At 41.9% G+C, this 21,460-nt stretch overlaps 1 protein-coding gene across 1 annotated transcript; it reads left to right on the top strand.

Moving 5' to 3' along the window:
- Positions 1 to 7,997: 7,997 nt before the first annotated feature.
- On the top strand, positions 7,998 to 21,047 carry fhip1aa (FHF complex subunit HOOK interacting protein 1Aa). The gene is made up of 12 exons (XM_085355792.1): positions 7,998 to 8,058; positions 9,881 to 10,101; positions 13,315 to 13,995; positions 15,496 to 15,654; positions 15,783 to 15,869; positions 16,450 to 16,617; positions 16,869 to 16,948; positions 17,136 to 17,338; positions 18,634 to 19,638; positions 19,734 to 19,912; positions 20,064 to 20,184; positions 20,848 to 21,047. The coding sequence occupies exons 2-12, from the start codon at positions 9,976 to 9,978 to the stop codon at positions 21,045 to 21,047; spliced, it is 3,009 nt and encodes a 1,002-aa protein (XP_085211918.1). The 5' UTR covers positions 7,998 to 8,058; positions 9,881 to 9,975.
- The last annotated feature ends 413 nt before the right edge of the window (positions 21,048 to 21,460 follow it).

Below are 21,460 nucleotides of genomic sequence, written 5' to 3'. Positions count from 1 at the left end.
AAACCAGTCCATTTACCGTTCTGTGAAGAGAACTAACAGAATAGGCAAAAATTCTCATAAACAAAGCTTAAATAATTAAAGGTACACAATTAAACTGCTAATGTGAAATAAGGATACTGTTAGGAAACACTTCCAGAACCTCGTAAGTAAGCTAGCAAATGCTAACACTGAGATTTATAATTGCGATTTACGTGTTGGCTAAAATTTTTTTTTTAGATTTTATTTAATTTTTTTCTACAGAGTCCAATACAATATTGTCAGACTTTTATCTGTAAGAGTTTTTGAGTGTAACTCATAGAATATGATACTATCAAGTCTACATGATTGTATCATATTGCTCTATTGTTATTGTTTCCCTCAGTAACAATGGTATCGCAGTGTAGCAAGACTCAAATATGCATCATCGTCTACAACAAATCACAGCGTTTGCTCAAAAGAAGCAGAAATAAAATTCTCATTAAAAAAAAAAGAAAAAAAAAAAGAAGAAGCAAAAAGCAGAATGAAATATCTACTGGTTGCCCTGTGGACTAGCTGAGTCCCATTATGTCATTTAAAGTAATTATAATATTTGTGTAAATCTAATGAATTAGCACCCCAATTTTGAATTGTTAATCGGGATCATTAAAAAATCATTTGTTTGCATGTTTTGATAAACATTTTAAGATGTATTGAAGTTAGGTAAAGGATGACCGCATTCAGGTAAAGGATGACTTCATGCTTCATATCAGCAGCAGGAACTTATCTACCTCTGATGTAAAAAGCTTTTTCAAGCTTTATCGCTTAAGAGTAGACTAAGAGAGTCACAAGACATTGGATAACGTTGATTAAAAGTTGGTTTCTGTGTGTTCTGGTCAGTCTTTCTTAGTTTTATCCCCTTTGTATAATGAACTTGGTTATTTTAAGTGGCATATTTTTTTTTCTTTCAGGCTTTATGTATTGCCTTTTAAAACTGATTTTTTTCTTCTTCTTTTCCTCTCCTCCTTTTGCTTCCTTCAAGCTAAACTGAGAATCTGCCTTTGAGCACGTTGATGAATCATTTTGCATATAATGGCAAATCGAGCCATTAGCCGTTGTGTGCATGTGAAAATCCACAGGCATGGAGCAAAGTTATCTGCTTACATAAGCTAGTTACCGTCATTACTGAACACATAGTGGCCTAAGAAACAGCATTTCAGTGAATGAAGCAACATATACATGATATAAAAATGTTTTTGTTTGAAGAAAGGTAGCTTTTTACAAAAGTGTTAGCGTGCTATCTGTCTACTTTTCTCAATAGTTTCTAAGCACTGTTCATTTTAGTCAAAGGAAGAGAAGTATTATTTGGATAGGGAACTCTTTTACTGCAATATAGTACTGCTACAAGTACTATATTATACTATATTAAATTAACATTTAGAAAAACTGTAGAGTGGAATGTTGCAGCTAAGCTAATTTAGCATTAGCAAATGCTAAATGAATCACATCTGGCCTGTAGTGTTTACATCTGACAGAATTCACACACATGTAATTTTAGGGGTGAAATATTTGTGCACTAATCACCTAATCATGTTGAAATTTCGTTTTGGCTGGTTAGATATTTTCACAGAAATGTTTTTGCTGCTCGTTAGATATTTTATACCTTTGTTATTGGTATGTGCTGATTTCAAAATGAGGTATTATTGGGTGGTTTGAGATGCTACTTGTGCCTTAACCTCTGTTAAAGTTAAGCTAGTTAGTTACAGCTGCTGCTTTCACTTTTTATTTTTTTGTCGAACAACGACTGAAATGAACATAAAAAAATGTAATAATATTATTAATAATATGTAATTTAAGCTTTACTTTAGTATGACACCTGTAAACATGATGAACTGGCACAGTGGTCAGCATCTGGATAATAACATTGGCTTTTCTTCCTCCCTGCTGTGCTGCTGATTGAATTAGTGAGGAGTATTAACACTCAGACCAGACACTACATTACCCTTCAGCGGTTTCACCTACAGCTCTAAATATTTCAGCAGCTGCTATCACTTTAATGGGGCTGTTGGTCTCTGGGTTGCTATGGTTGCTGCGAGTTTCTTCTCTTTAAACAGCACCTTTAAGTTGATGGAAACATTGAAACTCTCCTTTGAATGCTGCACCTTTTAATAAAAGGTAGGTTTAGAAAAGAAGCATAATAAGTTGTATTTTTTTTTTCATGCTCAGCTGATCAAAGCTCCTGTTTAGCGAGAAATATGATCGTTACGCTGAGTTAAAGGTGTGTCCTGCCCTTCAGGTATTTGCACAGGACACACCTTTGTGTATGAAACCTTCTGGGATTGCAGTCGGCTGACAATGCAGAAACCAGATCAGAAAAGAAGAAATGACAAAAGGCCTAGAGGTGAACATTTCTTTCATTTTTACATCATGTTTGATCCTATCTGTTCCCATCAGTTCGTGTCTTTATTTCACTTTGATTCATCAGAAACTAATCTCTTTTTGGTGTTTACCTTTGGAGTGCTGCTCTTTAAGCTTTAGAAATTATGGATGTCTAGTGTGCCGCTGTGTCGTGATAATAAGTAATTACTTAAACTTGTGCAACCATTTGCAGCTGGCACTGTGACAGAGGTGTGATGCAATGCTGTTGCTAAAATGGGATCTTGAATGTTTTCTAATAACATGTTTGTAATGATGCACTGATTCTTATGTTGATGTAGAGGACATGAATTTGCAGCAGGCCCTAAATGCTGCCAGGACCATTTTTAGAAATGATGCACAGCAAGTGTAAAGTAACCCTGCAGAGCTTTGAGTAATGGTGCACTGTACCTGTGAAATTAGTGGGGGGGGAAAAACAGGGCCATTTATGTTGGCTTTGTCACAGCTTTGGATTTGATTTTTTCATTTTCAGTTTTTAATTGAGCATTTTTAATTCAGTGTGGGTGTTAGTTTTCAGTGTGTTGAACATCTAGGATCTGCAGCAAGAAATACAGACGACCACTAGGATATGAAACTGAGCAAAAGTCTGGAGCCACCACCACCCTCATCCAACGTTTTATTCTGCATTTCAGGGTCCCGGGCAGCTGAAGCCCATCCCAGTGTCATAGAGCTAAGGTACAACCTGGACAGGGTGCCAGTCGGTCGCAGAGTTAACACAGACATGGACAACCATTCACATCTACGTTCAATTTAGAATCACTAATTTACCAAACTGTGGGACGAAGGTGGAGTACCCAGAGAGAACCCACGCAGACATGGGGAGAACATACAAACGCCACACAGAAAGACCCCAGACAGTTTTTTTGATTTATCCAGATATGCTTTTACTCCACTGATAGTGTGTTTGGAATCTTTACCTACTGAAAAATGAACCCTTTGCCAATTGGATGGTACCAATGGTGGATCAAAATCTGATCCCCAGTACGGAGAACTGTTTTTTTCTAGAGAACCACTTCCCAGTAGTTCAATTCCTTGGAATTGTTAGTCTGCTTGTTTATATCCGTCCTGCTTATTGATTCCAGTCGCACTTGCGCTACAATCAGCTGATTTCAGTTTGTGTGCTGGAAGAGGTAAATGGTGGCACAGTCTGCAACGTGGATATGGACACAAAAGAATGAGAGCACTTTGGCAATGTGCAAACTGCATCCAGAACAGAAACAATCTTATTATGCTGCTAACACAACTTCGGCTCTTTGCAAGCACCTGTGCAGATAGCATCCTAACATTTAAACTAGCCAAGAACTTAGAGTGATGATAAAACTGAGTGAATGCTGATCTCAACCCAGCAGCCAAACCCTGATTTTCAGCTGGTGACAAAGTCAGTGATGAGCAGTCAGGCTGCAGCCTCCATATCTGCCTGTTCATGTTTCTAAAATAGACTCACTGTGGCGATCGCTTTGAAGTCTCTTTGTGTGTTTTTTCATCTTTGCTTTGTGCTGTTGGCTTCGTGTTCATACCTAAATACTAAGGGAAAGATCATATGAATTACTTTTTCTGGGAGTAATTAAGCAACGTACTGCATTACTTTAAATGTAATTAGTGGGTAAATAACTCCAAAAAGCACAAAGATTTGACCACGCAATTAAATTGCACGAATGTAATGTCTTTGATGTGCTGCTTAGCGATGGTAGGCACTCCCAAAGCAGAGCCAATGGGATTGGAATTGCTGAAATGCAGTCCCAACCATGACACAGCATCCACTGTGTTTTATAGATGGCTGTAGACACTCTTCGCTGTACCTCTCTCGTGACCACCTCTGTATATAATGGTGTAGATTTGATGCGAAAAATCCATTTGGATTCATTAATAGAGAACACCTGCTATCACTGATTCTCAGTGCAGTTCTTGTGTAATTGGCATACCTGCCTTTTCTCCTTGTTCATCTCTCAGGTTTGGTGTCAGGTCTTTGCAGGATGTTTTACAGTTTCTTTCTTAAGGACATGAATTTGACATGCTGTCCATGTGCTGTAGGGTTTTTTTTCTCTTGTTGTTCATCATCTACTTTTCCAGCCCAGTCTTTGGTATTTTTAAAGATTCAGCTAAAGAAAGGGGAACGAATCATACTTTCCTGCGGCAGGCTGCTAGTAGCAAAGTACCTAAAGCTACAATTTAAAGTTGGCTCTTTGCTGAGATGTCTGTTATGCTCAGACACAGCGCTAATTATGCCTAAATAGTTCATAGATCAGTGTTAACTGGCATAAAAAAATACCTAAGCAAAAAATAACAAAAAACATTCCTCTGTGGTGTGGTCAGGTCCAGGAACTAGACTGAAATACAATCATCGAAAGACCTTCAGAAAGCCCAGAGTCCCATTGCTCAAGAGCACTTTAAAAAGTGACCAAGATGTCTGGCTCCTTTGAAGCAAAGTATAAAAGTAAAATGAGGGGTGGCTCAAAAATTTTGCACAGGGCTATAGGAAAAAGAAGGTAGCATCCCAGTCTTTCTGTCTTATTATGTTTGTTACTCTGATGTGGAAGCAACAAATATGTGTAATTATCACATTACTGTAATTGGATAGTTGCTGGAGAAACTCTTTCAGAAGCAGCTCACAGATTCACACAGACAAAAGATGTTTTCAGCAGCCTGTATTTTAAACCTTTTCATGACTCTACTGTATTTCAGGTTATTTTGAGCAAGTAGAGTAGTGACTTATGGGTAAGAGTGGTCTGTCTCTCTTTGTGCGACAGCAGGTACTGTAAATGAGACCTGTAAATGTAGGTCACGATTTTCCATAACAGGCCTAGAACTGGATTTCTTCAAAAAGCACATTTTAATTCTTAGAAATAAGTGGCTTTGTTCTCATGCTGTGTCGGACGCTCGTTGGATTGTTGGGGTATTAGTTGAGTAGAAAGCGCTGGGGCATAGTCTCCTTTCTGTTGCTGGGCCCAAATCCTGACCTATTTGGCTATTAATAGGTCAAGAAACCTGCTGTACTGAATGGAGATTTGAGAGGTAGTTGTTGCAGGTGTATTGTTGTCTAGGAGCAGCTAATCACTGCTTGAGCTAATCTTGAAACTTGTACCCCCTGACAAAAGAACAAGTGATTCTTAAACGGGAGCTTTTGATATTATCCTGTGTATCAAAAACTGATGGCTGTTTCGACATGGAAACCTGGAGGAAATACAGCTGAAAATTCAGTTGAGAGGCAGTGATGCTGACACACGAGTGAACCTGGCAGTGTGATGTGGACCAGACGGCATTGCAGGAAGGCGAGACGATAGACAGGGTGCAGAAAAAATGTAAACAAACTAATCCAGAAATCCTAACAAACAATGTATAATACAATACTTTAATCTCTAAAATAATCCCATGCTCATACAGGTATTTTTTTTTCCTATTGTAGGATCAGTTTGTTAACATTAATCTGCTCTTAGACTTAAACTGCAACAGTTAAGTTAGGTGACATATCTAAAGAGTCAGCTGTTACATGACTCATTTTTTCATATAAAAAGAGCTTGAGAGGGTTACTGATCTTATAGAGAATTTAAAAAAGTGAAGGAAATTACTTACTGGTTTACTTTCAGCTGTTTAGCTGATATCCACTTGTGAAACTGGATGGGATGAGAAAGGTGTGGATCTGACTGAGAGATTGAGTGGCAGTGCATATCCCTGATTTATCTTCTTTAGATAGATAGTTACATTTATGTCCCATGACGTGAGTATACACATGCAGTAAAACAATCAGTTCAAGATAAGACATTAGCACGCAATATACACACTTTCACTCTCCTTGCATAGTAACGTTGGTAAAAAATAATTTGAATAGTAATTGTGTTGCTCATGTTCAGAAATGTGATGGTTTGAAGAATAAAAGATACTTTGGACCTTTTTTGTGTACAAGGGTGACAACAGTGCAGTGCAGATGGTAGTCATTTAAGGGAGGAGGCAAGTGGATGCCTTAGAAAATGAACTTCATGCTGTACTAAAGGAAACTTGATAGCAGAGTCGAGAACAAAACCTCTGCTGGAACATATTTATTGAGATCGCTGATGAGGGAGCCTTGGGTCAACCTGAGAAGCTGCCCCCTGCTGGTCATTTGAAAACAATGCTGGTTTGCCCATTGGCTTCACTTTTCAGGGCCACTTTGTATACAGTCTGTTGGATAGCCTGATGTTGCTTCACTATACTGTGTCCCATGGTTATCTATTGTTGTTTATTTATCTCAGATTGTGGCCAGACTACTTTTACACTACCTCAAATATATTTCTAAATATATATTACTGTTTAATGGATATACTGGACAAAGTGTGTTGACTATGGAGTGACCAGGTAGAAGAAAAGGAGGAAGACCACGCAGAAGATCCATGGATGGAGTGAAGAAGGACATGCAGGTGGTGTGTGTTAAAGAGATGGTCCGCTGTGTTGGCCCCTAAAAGGAGCAGCTGAAAGCAGAAGAATCGACTACACTGACATGTGTTATAAGTCAGAATCCACCATGTGTTGCCCAGCCCACTCAGCTGATTCACTTGTTTTAAATGAATCATTTTGTGTAACAAAGATTTATGCCCGCACCTTCACCCTCACTTAAAATAGAATTAATCCCTCTTGATCTTTTCAGGAGGTGTGATTACACAGCACTGTTATCACACCAGTTATAAATGATTAAATCATAGCAACCATTCTTGATTCAACTTCTACAGTCAGCACCTCGCGCCTGTTTGACCAAGCTGCCAACCCGCGTCCTAATATCTGCTGTTAGGCCATAAATAGGAAAACGAAGGCAAATTTGGAGCAGCTGTGAGCTGCATGTAGTTTAATAATTAATCACAAGGCTGGCAATTCAATTTGGTTTGGTGGATTGGATTGGTGTTTTTCTAAGAACTCGTGCATGTACCACACACACACGCACACACCTGTCTCCGTCCGACTGTTGCTGTATACACGACGTCACGCTTTAGGAAAGTCTTGCCCACTTTCCAAGAAAGACACATTTCTGAATTGCATCTGCTCAGAATTTCAACGTGGATTGAAGGCAGCGTGCAGCTTTTGTGGTTTGTGTTACAGTGTACACAACTACAAGTTGGACCCTGAGACTTTTAAGGCTGCTGTCTCAAGTGACATGTTTTACATGATGGGCCGTGCTGGTGCCAGAGAGGGCAGCTGGCCTCTCGCAGCTCAGGACGGCTGCTGTGCAGTGTCACATCACAAACTGGAAAGGACAATCGTGTTATTCTTCTGTGAATTATGAATCTTATAGGAATATTAAGTGCTGCCATACAGTATACGTAATCTTAGTCTTCTTGTGTGCACTGCTGGAATTTGTACTTGTATGTCCTCATTTTTCTGTAGACTTTCACTCAGCTTGTTTTTTTTTCCTTTTCACTCCCTCCCACTTCTGCTTTTCCTTCCCTTCTCTTCCCTCGCTCCCTCCCTGTAACCACCTCCTCTTCATCTCCATCCAACTGGTGCTCGGAGCAGCTTACTCATGTCCAGTCACTTCCCACCATGCCTCGCCTCTCACACAGGCGCTTCCTGCTCCTCTCTGGACATATTTTCATATTTCTCTCTGTCTCTCTTTTTGTTTTTTTGTTTTTTTTGTGCAACAGGAGCAGAATGAGGTCCTTGTCTGCTTAGCGACCTGTGCCAGTTGAAGATGATTCACGTGAGGTAAGAAATCCTGCCAGCACGCTCGCTCCACGCTGCTTTCACATTCCTTCTTGAGAATCTAACCGGCCTGCAGTCACTCGTAACTGAAAGCAGATGGCTGAAAAGTTTTGCCTGGCAAAGTGAGCCTAACGTGTATGGGTGGCGGAGATGTTTCTGTGTGGTATTGGGGCAAAGTGACGGGTGGGCGGGGGTGGTGAGCTCTGATTCGTCAGGAGATGTGTTTAGGGGCTGGGGACTAGAAGCCGTAAATTGGGGCCCCATGTTGTGCAGCTGCTGTGTGTTTTACAGTTGGTCCCCTGTGGTGACGGTTTCCATATCGCCCTCCGTATTGGGACTGCCTGACTTGGTCCCATCATTGTGTTAGTATTCACAGACAAACGCACTTTGTCATGTCATTGTGTAGTGCTGGAAAGTTTGCTTGTAGCCAGGCTAGTGGTTGGGTTGTAGGGGTGGCTCTGTCAGTCTGCTGGTTCGTATTGAAGTATCTTAACAACCTGTATGTTTTCCCAGTAATGAATCCTAAAGATCTCCCAACACAACTTGTCAACTCAAGTGGACACATATCAGCTCAACAGGTAAAACATCAAGCCTTAATAGTGGCTCACTGGCTTTGGGACTTTATCTTTAATATAAAACATTAAAACTGTTCTAGTTTTTAATGTTTAACAAAACATTAAGGCAGATCTACAGTTTTAAAAAACAAATCTGAGCTCCCATGAGCTGCTGGGCTTCTCATACACAGGTAAAAAGCCTGTCGCATTTATGTTAATAGTTAAGTAATGCTATTGCTGTTGATATATATTAAGTATAATTAGTTTATCCAGGTTCATCCGGTAAAACTGATTTCTAGTTGAAAGTACTCTCCACGGCTTGGGCTGTGGACCTTTTGTTTGATTGTTGGTATCTGTCGGCACACACAGGAAAGGGATCCGTATTACATCCTGATGTTCTTTCTTGTGAAGCAAAGGCCTGCACAGTACCTGGAAGCGTGTCACAGGGAACTGTGTAGCAGGGAACTCGTATTGTTTTGGTTATATGGCAGCTCACATGTTTCTGTTTCGAAAAGCCCTACTCTCATTCTGTTCAGTTTTGGCTGTATGAATCTTTCCATGAACATGCTTTCCAAGGGAAACAACAAACTAGTTCCTTTCTTACGGGGGAAAAAGATTGAGTCTCTTCCAGATTTTTTATGGTGCCAGTGTGAGTGTTGGAACTGCTGTGCGAAGCTGCCCTCAGGCTAAAATAATATATGTTCTTCGTCCAAACAAGCGGTGTGAAGAGTGCTTTCATACATTTTGTAATATTTCTGATCCAGAAGTAAAAGCGGGACATGCAATTAATCACGTGTGATCTACAGAACTAACATTGTCCTGTATTTTATTTAAATCTTTTTACCCTCCTTGATCCCCACACTCAGCCATAGCAGACACACCCAATTGCTGCTCGCCTTCTGATGTCACAAAATATTTCTGTAATGAGAGTGATGTCCAGGGGCCTGCAGGAATCCAATGGGGGCGTATGATATATTCCAAAAGCGATTTGACAGCTCGGTGTGAAGCGCAGAGTTGCTGCAGGAGACGGTAAAGTCTAACTTGAAGCAGCTTCTCTTTCTCTCCTCGACTGACTCCTCTGACTTGGCTTGTTATTGTTCTCTCTCCTGCATGCTTGTCATAGCTCCTAGCTGGCCATGCAGAAGCAAAGAGGGGTTGCAGTCTGCAGCAATCACCAGCCGTATCATTGTGCTGCTATCCTATGAAGCAAACTTTTTTTTGGCTTTGTGTATGATGTCATTTTGTGTTTCCTCTTTTATTTGACTCCTCAGGTCTCCTGTGATCATCTCTCTTTCTCTGGTTTTGGTAACGCCCAGTGAGCAGCCAGGAAAGCCCTCCCTGTCCTGCCTATGACATGGTTTAATCCATGTGCGATCCGGTCACCATGATGGCCTCTGTGGTTGCCAGTGGAAACCGTGATGGACAGTCTCTGGTCTTGAAAGGGGTGGACCCAGAGACCTGCATGATTGTGTTCAAGAACCACTGGGCTCAGGTAAAACACCAGCGCCAAGCTAACAGTCTCAGAACTGTGAATTCTCCAGCCAGCTTAGTTTTTCACACTAGAAGCAAAGAATCTGGATCTCTTAACTTCCGAAGTATTCACCTGATATCCTCTAAAAAGGTTAAACAAACATGTTCACAAACAAAAATGTGGTTAAAAAGCACCCATTTTCCATTTTCCTTGGAAACGATAATGCGGCATAAGACTTTTGTACAGTAGAATATAACGAAACCCTTGTGAAGTGAATATATTAAAATCTTGTAAATAAAGATGCACATTCTATTTAGTTCCTTCCTCAAAACCTGATGGCAAAAAATGACTCATGTAGTCCCCCTATAACAGTAAACTGCAGTGTGAGCAGGGCCAGTGGAATCTTGGCGGTAAAAGGCTGACGGTCTCAGACTTCTGGTTCTTTCCAGCAGCTTGTGTCCCTGTTCACTCCCCTGCAGGACATGGCAGCCTGTTAATCCCACTCCTCCCACACAGAGATGAACAAACTCTGCACACATTAACATGGGGCAGGGGGACACTGAATAATGAGGACATAGAGGAGCATAATGGTAACTGCCATCTACATTTATGGTTGTCAATGTGATGACTGACCCGAATTTATCAAAATCAAGCAGAATCCCACTTTTGGTTTCATTAGTGTTAAAACTATGCAAGTTTAAAGACATTGTGTTAAACTCTAATCTAAATATGTGGCAGATGGCTGCCCCTTCCTGAGCATGGTTCTGGTTTCTTCCTGTTAAAAGGGAGTTTTTCCTTCCCACTGTCACCAAAGCGCTTGTTCACAGGGGTTTGTGTAATTGTTGGGGTTTTCTGTTTTCTTTGTATTAAGGGTGAAAAAAACCCCAAAACGCTTGGACACTGCTAGCACGGGGCGCCCACGCAAAGCAGGAGATGAAGCATAGCTGAATATGTTTCCAAACCAACTTCATTCTAAGCCAAAGACTAGAAAATATGGTGAAGCATATCTTCCCTTTGGTTTCACCTGCACAAGTGCTGAGGTAGGTCTCCCCTGTAGAATTGGTTTTCCCTTGGTCGGGAGCACGCACTGGGCTCTTCAAATCACGGACAAACAGTATCCCACATTCTTGATTTTTAGTTCACAAACACTTCTCATAATGACTAACTACTCCTGACATTTTAGAGATGTTAGCTCTTTATACAGCTCTTTATTATGTGAGTGGTTGTATAACTAATGTGCCAATGTGAAACATCTGGGGATTTAGTGATGATAAACCGTTTAATGATGTACAAGACATTCAAAGCATTTAAAATTTTGCACAATTGTAGATTTTACACTTTTCAACTTGTCACACAAATGGGATATTTTTAATAACAACTGTAACTGTGAAATAAACACGATCAGTCTGTTGCAGCTAATACTAAGCAATGTCAACAGACACCTCATGAGTCATGTGGCCGTCTTTGCTAGCTGTCTGCTCAGCTTCATATTTTTCATCCCCATCTTGACAGTAGCCGTAATCAAAAACTCTGGGCTCGGATTAAAGTTCGATTTGCTTCAGGCAGCACAAATCCACCTCACACAGAGTTTTGTTTTCATTCTTACTTAATCTCTAGCCTGATAAGAATGCTCTTGACTTGTTTCAGCTCAGAAAACAGTGAACACGCTGTAAGTAATGACCTTGTCTTTGTGTGAGAAGCTCTGGCTGTTTCAGAGTTGAAGATTAGCTTTAGGTTCATTTGCTGGCTCTTATCAGCTTCTCTCCAGGCGTCACGGAGCTGTGTGTTGCGTCACGTTAAGTGATCTGTCAGTTGCTGGCAACAGTCTTTAACTGTAGTCTGTGTGTAGTGTGGGCAGCGTGTTTATGGTGATCCTGTAAAGGTCTCTGATTCATTTTAGTCGTCAAGAAAATCTGGCAGTTTTGTCTGAATTTGCTATGACACTTGACTTTTCCTTCCTCACTGGCGTTTGCAGTCTTGATTTTTCATAATTGAGTACAGTGAAGATCTGTCTTTAAACCATGAATGTTATTCTGAATGATTCAATGTGTCCATTGCTCTGTCTGATGGTTAACTGAAGTTACTGTCACAGACACAGTGAGGCACTGGGGGCTGGCAATATGATACTACTGTCATTTGAGGATCCTCCCATATCTATGGCACTATTATGCCAGCATCCATAGCATAACAATGACTGACTGCTCTTGGGAAATATTTGACATTGATCCAGCCTGAGCCTACTTCTTCGTCACATTTTAAAAGGCCTCTGTATCTCTCATGTTCCAGCTTAATATGTAAAATAATGCCACCAATCAGCATCGTTGGGCAAATCCTGAAAAACAACAACAAAAAACACTGTGAATACTGACCCCTTTTGGAACCGACCATAACGTCACCAGTGTAAGGTGGTTCATGATCATGGTTCCATTCTTCCAGCTGTTCAGTTTGGGAAAATCTTATCCCCTGCCTCCTTCCTGTTACTTCAGAATTGGAAGGAGAGCCTGAGCTGGACTGATCCCTGTGGCTTGTTCCACTGAGCTCAGGCTGGGATTACAGACTCTGTTCTCTTGCTGCCATTAGCCATGCCCAGTTATCTCATACACAGACTGTTATTGTCATGGCAGCAGCGTCAGCTTGGGGACACTGGCTCCATTATTGTGACACTGGTTTCTACACAGCAGACACACACACACGGGAGGGACTGGATACACAAAGGACTGTATTATTCTGTGCAACCAAAGTGAGTTTATTCATACAGTGCTGCTTGTCCCCACTCCACTTCTGTTGAAACTGAACCTGTCAGGAATAAGGAAGTGATTGTACCTATTTGTATTGCATACAGTCCCACTTCCAAAAAAGTTTGGACACTGTGTAAAGTGTAAATAAGAACAGAATGCAATGATTTGCAAATCTCACAAACCCATATTTTATTCCCATAAGAACATAGAAAACGTCTGAGAAGTTTAAACTGAGGCAATTTAGTATTTCATTAAAAACAATTACACAGTTTCCCCCACAAAGTAGGGTCTGTTTGTCTGTTAGCAATCCAGCATGTGTGGTTTTCATGGCATCGTATTGTAATAAAAGCATCATAAAACGCCAACATTTCAGATCTAACCTCTTATACCACAGAGGTTAGATCAAAGATAACAGGAGTTTATCTGTATGACAGACACTTTCTTGGGTGACGTAAAAGTCTAAGATCTCATATCATCCTCTTCTCTTGTACTGTAGGTAGTGAAGATCCTTGAAAAGCATGATCCCCTGCGCAGCAGCTCCGCCCTGTCCTCCCTCAGTGTCATCAACCTCACCGCCGGCTCTAGCGGCAGCTCTCGTTTCGGCCCCATCCCTGGAGACGAGGCAAACGCGGTGCAGAATTATGTGGAGCACATGCTGTTCCTGCTGATGGAGGAGGAGAGCGGTCAGGCCGGAGCCATGGGCCCCATCCTGGAGTTTGTGGTGATGGAGAACGTGATGGAGCGTCTGTTTGTGTGGAGCCTCCGTCGAGAGTTCACGGACGACATGAAGCTGGAGCAGCTGAAAATGTACGAGATGCTGGTGGGCCAGGCGCGCCAGCCTCTGCTGCACCACAAGCCCATCCTGCGGCCTCTCATGATGCTGCTGTCCTCCTGTTCGAGCACCACTGCGCCTGCGGTCGAAGCCGAGCTGGTGTTGCTGCTCAACCAGCTGTGCTACGTCCTGGCGAAGGACCCTTCAATTCTGGAGCTGTTTTTCCACACGAGCGAGGATCAGGGAGCCACCAACTTCCTCATCTTCTCCCTGCTCATCCCTTTTATTCACAGAGAGGGCACGGTGGGCCAGCAAGCCAGAGATGCCTTACTGCTCATCATGTCTTTGTCTGCTGAGAATGAGCGAGTGGCCAAACACATCGCAGAGAACACCTTCTTCTGTCCGGTCAGTCCCAAATGGAAGCTCAGCGGCTCACTTTCCGTAAAATTCAAAAGGAATCGTTTTGTCCTAAATACTAAATAATCCCACTCACGCACTAACATTGGCAGCATTGTTCCCTGACATTTCTGTGTCTGGGTGTCATAATTAGTCAGAGAGCAGATGGTGATTAATTCATGGGCTCGCTTAAAAAAGCAAAAAAACAAACAAACCCCAAAACAAGGGTAAATAAAAATCTGGCACCAAATGTGTGGCATTTATAAGATTACAGCACAGCTGCAAGATAATCCCATGTAAATAACGTCATTAATTCACGGCTGCAGACAGTGCTTTCAAAATGAGGTTTGAATGCAGACAGAATTTAATTGGTTCCACTGGCGTCTACAAGAAGGGCACAGCGGAATAAGGCTGCAGAGGAACGTGTACAATACTACAATACTAATAATGTCACTCATCTTACACTTTAATTTGGTTGCGCTGGTATAGCCTGTGTTGCATTTGTAAAGCAGTTCTTGGTACTTACAATGCAGGCATGCCCAGTTAAAGACCCCTGGGCACAAATATGCGATGGGCACGCGCCAACTTGATTTGATGATTACACGTTTTTTGCTTCTTAAGTAATTAGACAGATCATATGGGAATGTGTGCCTGTGGAGAGCAGGGTACCTTACACTGCGCCCATGATATATGTTTTTATGATCCAAAAAAGTTTAAGAGAATCAAAATCTGGTATTATTTTTTCTTTTTTTTTATTTGGTGCTTGGGTGGGCCCTCAACTGTGTCTGAGGCCTGTGGACATATGCCCAGAATGCCTGGATAATCTGGCCCAGAACACAAGGATTTCAAAATAAGATGGAATCTTATTTTGAAATTAAAGCATTAGTCACGTCGCATCTCAAATACTGCTAAAGGTCTCCGAGCTGAGCTGATCCATAGGAGGCATAAATCTGTGCAAGGAGAAAGCAGCAGGCTGATATGTAGACTGCTGCATCCGCTTATATTTGCATTACAAGTTACAAAGCAGAGGCCAAGAAGTGATTTACACCAGTGTTTTAGCTTTGTAGTAAAACACAGTAATAAATCTGCTGAAGCTTAAGGTAAAACTGACAGCAGAGGAGGTGTGTGTGTGTCTGCATCTGCTATATGGTACACTACCTCGTTAATGTTTAATGAAGTTTATAACATTCTCTCTGTAATCAATTTATGGCAGATGATTTTTAATAGACTTCTTATATTACATGATGCATGTATGTGCAACACAGTGTGCTTTTTCCTATGTTCAGGTAAATGGGCCGTTATAATGTAGCTGTACTTACCTCATGCATGAGAGTAATGGGAATGTCATTATTTTAAACAATTTGTCTCAATGATTCAATTAAAGAAAATTAATTACCCAAAATTAAAAGTAAATTATACTTAGAACCACAAATTTGAATTATATTTTGGTTCTGGAGGAAACTTTATATGAACGGTGCATAGATTAAATATAAAAACCTCATTTGGCAGGTGCTGGCCACAGGGTTGAGCGGCCTGTATTCATCTCTGCCCACCAAGCTGGAGGTCCCCAATGAAGAGTGGCACTGCCTGCACAAAGAGGACTGGCTTCAGATGCCATCACTCATCCAGTTTCTCAACTCACTGGAATTCTGCAACGCTGTTATTCAGGTGAAGACGTGAGCCGCACGATAAAAGCTCTGCCTCATGAAAAATGCATTCACGTGTGATAAATGGCTGCAACCTCCTGCCTGGCTACACGCTTGACTGACATGCTCCTTGATATTGACTGCTCCCAGGTGGCCCACCCTGATATCAGAGACCAGCTGGTTAGTTACATCTACAATGGTTTCCTTGTGCCTGTCCTTGCACCAGCACTCCACAAGGTTAGCAGTAGCACAATTTCTCTTCACCTGGGTAAAAGGAAGTACTTGCCATTTTGCTGTTTCATTTCCCAATTACAGAAAGCGGTTATTCTGCAGGACGACGCGGTGTGTCAACAAAAACATACAAGCATAAACACTCCAAAAATGACTCTTATTTCTTCCCCTCTACCCAAGAAATTAATTGAGCTGATAGCTATCACCGTCACTGTCATCCATTAAATATGAGCTTGGCATCAGAAAATCCATGAACTGGGCTGTGTCTAAAGGTAAAAAGGACACTAGTTAGGTTAAACTATCAAGAGAGAGAGTTAGAAGAAAGTGTAAGACGACCCATATTCTAGGCTATTTAATGTATAGTCAAGGACATCATATTTAATTCTATATAATGCAATGATTTGTTTAGTTCTTTTATAATGAGGCAATACCGCACGCAATAATTAAATTACCTAATTACCTAATTTCCCTCGCTTAAATGAATCCTTAATTCAGTACTGCTACGATACAGAATCAGGTTTTAATATTTGATCATTTATTGTGGCACTCACACAATCTCTGCTGACTGATTCCTGCGTGTGTACAGGTGACCCTGGAGGAGGTGATGACCACCACAGCTTACCTGGACCTCTTCCTGCGAAGTGTAACCGAGCCAGCACTGCTGCAGACCTTCCTCTCCTTCATCCTCCTCCACCGTCACGAGAACGTCCATATCTTGGATACTCTAGTCAGCCGCATCAACACACCTTTCCAGGTAACCCAGCACACAGCTAAGGGAACGAGTTTTGCCATGCAGCACATAGAGCATGGCTCAGGTTTAATAAGCCAGGAACAGGTTTTACAAATGGTCCCAGATGCTCTTTCTACTGTTACAGGAAACATATGTGATTGTTTAACCAGTTCTCCTATATTGTGAAATTTATTGTGCAAATATCTTCAGGACTGAATAAATTAGTGTTTAAAATTTGCTCTGTTGTGTCTCTCTGACTTGATTAAACTCTACAGTTGGGGATTGTGTCCTTGGCACTCTTCCGCACTCTCATTGGTTTATACTGTGAAGATGTGATGCTGCAGCTCGTATTAAGGTGAGCGGCCCGCACGCTGACACGTCCCACTCGTGGTAACATGCTGCATCTAATTGCTTTACATTACGATGAGCTTTTACTCGCAACCTCCCGCTGTTACCATCTGCCCGCTGTCCCCTCCTCACCATTCTCTGCCTACAGCCACACGTTGGCTTTCCTGACATCTCCCTCTCATATGCCTCCCCAGGTACCTGATCCCCTGTAATCACATGATGCTGAGTCAGAGACGTGTAGTGAGGGAGCGGGACTGCTATTCGGCCTCAGCAGCGAAAATCCTGGCGTTAACGCCATCCTGCTGCTCTCCCGATCGCAGCCCGCCGCCACTCCGGCAGCTGGACTCCATTCTGTTTTCCAAGGGCGGAGAGACTCCTGACAATTCGGGAAACACAGGTAACAAATAGAACAATCGAGTATTACTTTTGCAGGTTTTTTGCAGGTTTTTTTTGTGTTTATAGTAAAATGTATGGCCACAGTGACTTTGGTATGATGAAGTCTTTCGTCCAGCATGTTTACCGCCTTCCTGAAGCCTAAATTATTAATTTTGCATTAACTACACTGCAGTTAATTCTGCGTTTTCAGGCGGTTGAATAAGTTGGTTGTGTTGCTTTTTGGCATATTTCCAAACATCAAATGATGATCTGCTTCAAGGGAGAAGCTCTTCGCCTCCTGCTGTGCCAGACATTTGATTGTTGTTTAGACGGTCTGTTATCTGTTGTTGCTCCGTTTTATTTTAATTAATTATTTAATTTTTATGTTTTTTTACTGATCCAAGCTAAACCTAGGGAAGTTCATGCAGTGCACTGCAGGGAACATCTGTGATTGGCTCATGCAGGCAGATCCTCACACAGCGACTTGCTTTTGCTTGCTGTTTAATATTAAGAAAATTCAGTCAACTGCTCAGCCCTAACCTGATGGTGTAAAACAGTTCTTTTCTATTTGAAAAGCTTGATTCTTTTTGCTTACTATGTTAAAATGCACACTGTTAACTGTATTTAACGTTACAGAACAAAAATAATAAATTAACTGTTAACACCTTTTCTTTTCCCAAGGAAAGATTAATAGACAGTGTCTGTTGTCATGGCAACAACAAACTTTAAATACATGTAATACCTTAAAAATTATTAAATGCTCTCGGATCTTTCCACATATATTATATTCCTGAGAGACATGGATAAGTATCCATATCTGTCAATACCCAAGTAGAAAAGCATGGTCAAGTGCTCCAGTTATTCCAGTTGGTTAGTTAGTCTAACTGGCTGAATAATGGGCTCAAATCAACTCACTCAGTCAGGTAACTGAAACGTTGGATATTATAACCTAATAACATGTCAGAAAATTTGGCATAAATGGTGAAAAAAAAAATCCTTTAATGTGGTGGTTGAGGAACTAAAATGAAAATGGGATAATTTATTAATGGAACGTTTCCCAAATCTGTTCAGACATATGGCGCACTGTAAGGTGTAGATCTGCATTTAATTGGGAAACCAACATGTAACGGGGCTGATTGTGAGTATTTTATCAAATGGCGAAATCTCCCGCTGTTTCGATGCATTACATCACTTTACCCCCTGTAGTTACATGTCAAACTCATTAGTTGTGCTCTGTGTGAGTGCTGTGCTGAGGCACACCAGCTTTTATCAACAGTTCTTATCTGTTTTTTTCTTTCTTTCTTTTTTTTAAATCAGAGGAAGAAATGAGTTTCTCTGAAGAAAATGATGGCTCAGGAAACTCCTGCACCATCGGGTCAGAAATCTACCTGGATGTCAGTTATCTTCATTACCTCTACGACGCCCGTCTGAGCATCAGCAGCTGCATACGTGCCTGCCGGGTGTGGTCAGCCCCGTACGATGGCGAGGACCCACCTCCTGAGAAATACCAGCCGGGCGTCCTCGAAGAGCCGGGGCTAACGAGTCGGCACCCCCAGATCGCTCTCAAGAAAGCTCAACATCCCTTTGCATCGCAAGCAGGATCCTGCGTGCTGCCGGGTACAGACCCGCTTCCTGTCAACCAGCTGGAGCTGGAGTGGGACGACAGTTACGACGCGTGCCCCGTGCAGACCGCCGATGCTCCGGCAGAGAGCAGACCTCCCCCTCCGCCTCCTGCTGAGCCCCCGAAGCACATCCAGGAGATGAGGAGAACAGCACGAATGTTGGTTAAAGGCTCATACATCGAGGAGAACGACTTCCAGGATGACGTCATGGTGTACGATCTCATCGCAAAGAAAGACTCCGGCGATGTCGAGCGCACCAGTAAACCCAGTAGCTCGCAAACGGAAGAAACCAAGCCAGGCTCAGCTGACATTCCCCTCAAAAATGGGCTCAATCTAACACTTCCAGGCTCTGCGATCGTTGATAATAGCAGGAATAGCTTGGACGCAAAGGCTAATGGTCAGACGGATTGCAACGCCAACCTCCAAAACACGACTGCTGTAGCGTTGGGTGACGATCTCTTGGCTCAGTATGAAGAGCTCATTCGCACTTTGGACCCCGAAGCAGGTGGAAAACAGGTCAAAGCTGACAGAGAGGTGAAGAAGCCCATCACGCCTGTGGAGGTGGTGGAGGAGGACGAGATGGATTTCGCCTCCTTCTCTGCTGAAACGCCAGAGCCAGAGAAACTGCATTCACCATTTGGGACAATCAACAGGTTTTGCAGCGGGAGTGCGACTAAAAACCATTCACTACCTTTTACAGGTGAGCTGAGGAATATCTTAGCTCTGTAGGAGTCTCATCATTTGTTCAAAAATGAATTTGGAAAGAATTTTTATTTTGAACCTCCTTCCCTGCAGGTCCATTCATCAGCGTGCTTTTATCTCGTCTGGAGAACATGCTATCCAACTCGCTTCATGTCAACCTGTTGCTGACGGGTATCTTGGCCCAGTTAGCTGCTTACCCTCAGCCTCTGCTGCGCTCCTTCCTCCTCAACACCAACTTGGTTTTTCAGCCGACTGTTCGCTCTCTTTACCAGGTAACCCCTCAAGTTTTGAGGTCTTAGTTGGGGGATTTGGAAATACTTGGCACTTTTAGTTTTAAGTCGCTTGTCTTTATCTGAGCCTTAATCATATCACCTCTGTAAATGGTGCACATGCAAATCATGTTGCTTTTGCTTTGTGTTTTAGGTACTAGCCATTGTAAAGAACCAGATAGAGGAGCTGGCTGCCAGCAAGAAGGACTTTACAGAGCTGATCACTGCTGCCCAACACTGTCTAATGGCTCGGGAGCCCTCGTTCATAGAAACAGGTGACAACAGCTCAGATTCTCCTTTTCTGTTTTAGCTCTTATTGAAATCTGCACATGGCTCTATAACAGTATGAAAAATCAAGTATCTATTTATATATGTATATATCTCTTTGATTATACTGTGAGAACCCATAAGCTACCCTGCTAGCCCTGCCAGGAATAGTTTGTTTGTAAAAGCTTTCTGGGAAGTATTTTGGTAGATTCCAGATGGTTAGTAAGGCAGATTGCATTAGATTTACTGTTTATTATTCCTGAGCCTTACCAGCATGGTGTTAAATATGGTTCAAGGCAACATCTGCATTCCTGATTGGTTGTTTTTGGGCTCCTGTTTGGTACCAGAATAAATCTAACTGCCTGTGCTGAGTTCTTTAAGTTGTGTGTCTTTGGAGTTGAGCTGCTTTCTCTTTCTAGCCCTGAAGCTTTAGCCGGGGTTTTGAACTATATTCCCTGTAGGTTCAGAGCTGAGCAGGCTTGAAAAACTGTTGTCAGAAGAAAGGAATTTTAAAGGGAATTATTTAGACGAGCAGAGCGTAGTATTTAGAAATCAGGAAACGGAAATATGTTTAGAGAATATCTTTGAATCCAGACTTTTGCATGTACAGTATGTCAGCGTATTCACGTGGTTGTTAGTCGGTGCAACTCATTCAATCTTTATCCTCACAGACAAAAGCGGCGGCAGCAGCGGTTCCAACCACCACGAGGGGGGAAGGATCCTAAAGAATTCACCCCCACCAAAACCCAAAGCTATCTCCCTGGAGCGGACCGAGGTCTTCGCTACCATCCTCTTCACTGAGTTCCTTAAAGAACTGGCTGCAATTGCACAAGAGCACTCCATCTTATCTTACATTCCTATGGAAGAGTAATTGTGTCCCATTAGGCCTCCGTCAAGAGTCCAGCCTAACTAGGAAAGATTATAAAAAGAGTCTCTTTTGATATTTATGTCCTTTTTGGGCAGCGCTTGATAGAAACCTTTTTAGATCCAGTGATTTTTATACAACTACTTTTTAAAAATATAGAGTATTTATTTTCCAAGCAAAAGAAAAACTTCATGAACTTTTTAAATGTATTCATTCCACTTCTGGAAAGAATTTGGCAGCCAAGGAGGATTTCTAAACTTTGACCAGTTTGTTGCCTTTCACCAGCCGAAATGTTCATGACTAAGGCTCCAGCTCCACCACTAACCAAAGACTGTAGACATTTAAAGAATTAAAGCAGTCATCAGCCCTTATTTGAACCGTCTGGGTCCTGACCTCAACCCGAATGTCTTCTACAACCA

The sequence above is a fragment of the Diplotaxodon limnothrissa genome, linkage group LG6, assembly GCF_057381915.1.
Source record: "Diplotaxodon limnothrissa isolate DT_005_m linkage group LG6, D_limnothrissa_male_GT1.1, whole genome shotgun sequence".
NCBI classification, from domain to species: domain Eukaryota; kingdom Metazoa; phylum Chordata; class Actinopteri; order Cichliformes; family Cichlidae; genus Diplotaxodon; species Diplotaxodon limnothrissa.
The sequence above is the reverse complement of the archived record's forward strand: the minus strand, read 5'-3'. Positions and strand labels throughout refer to the sequence as shown.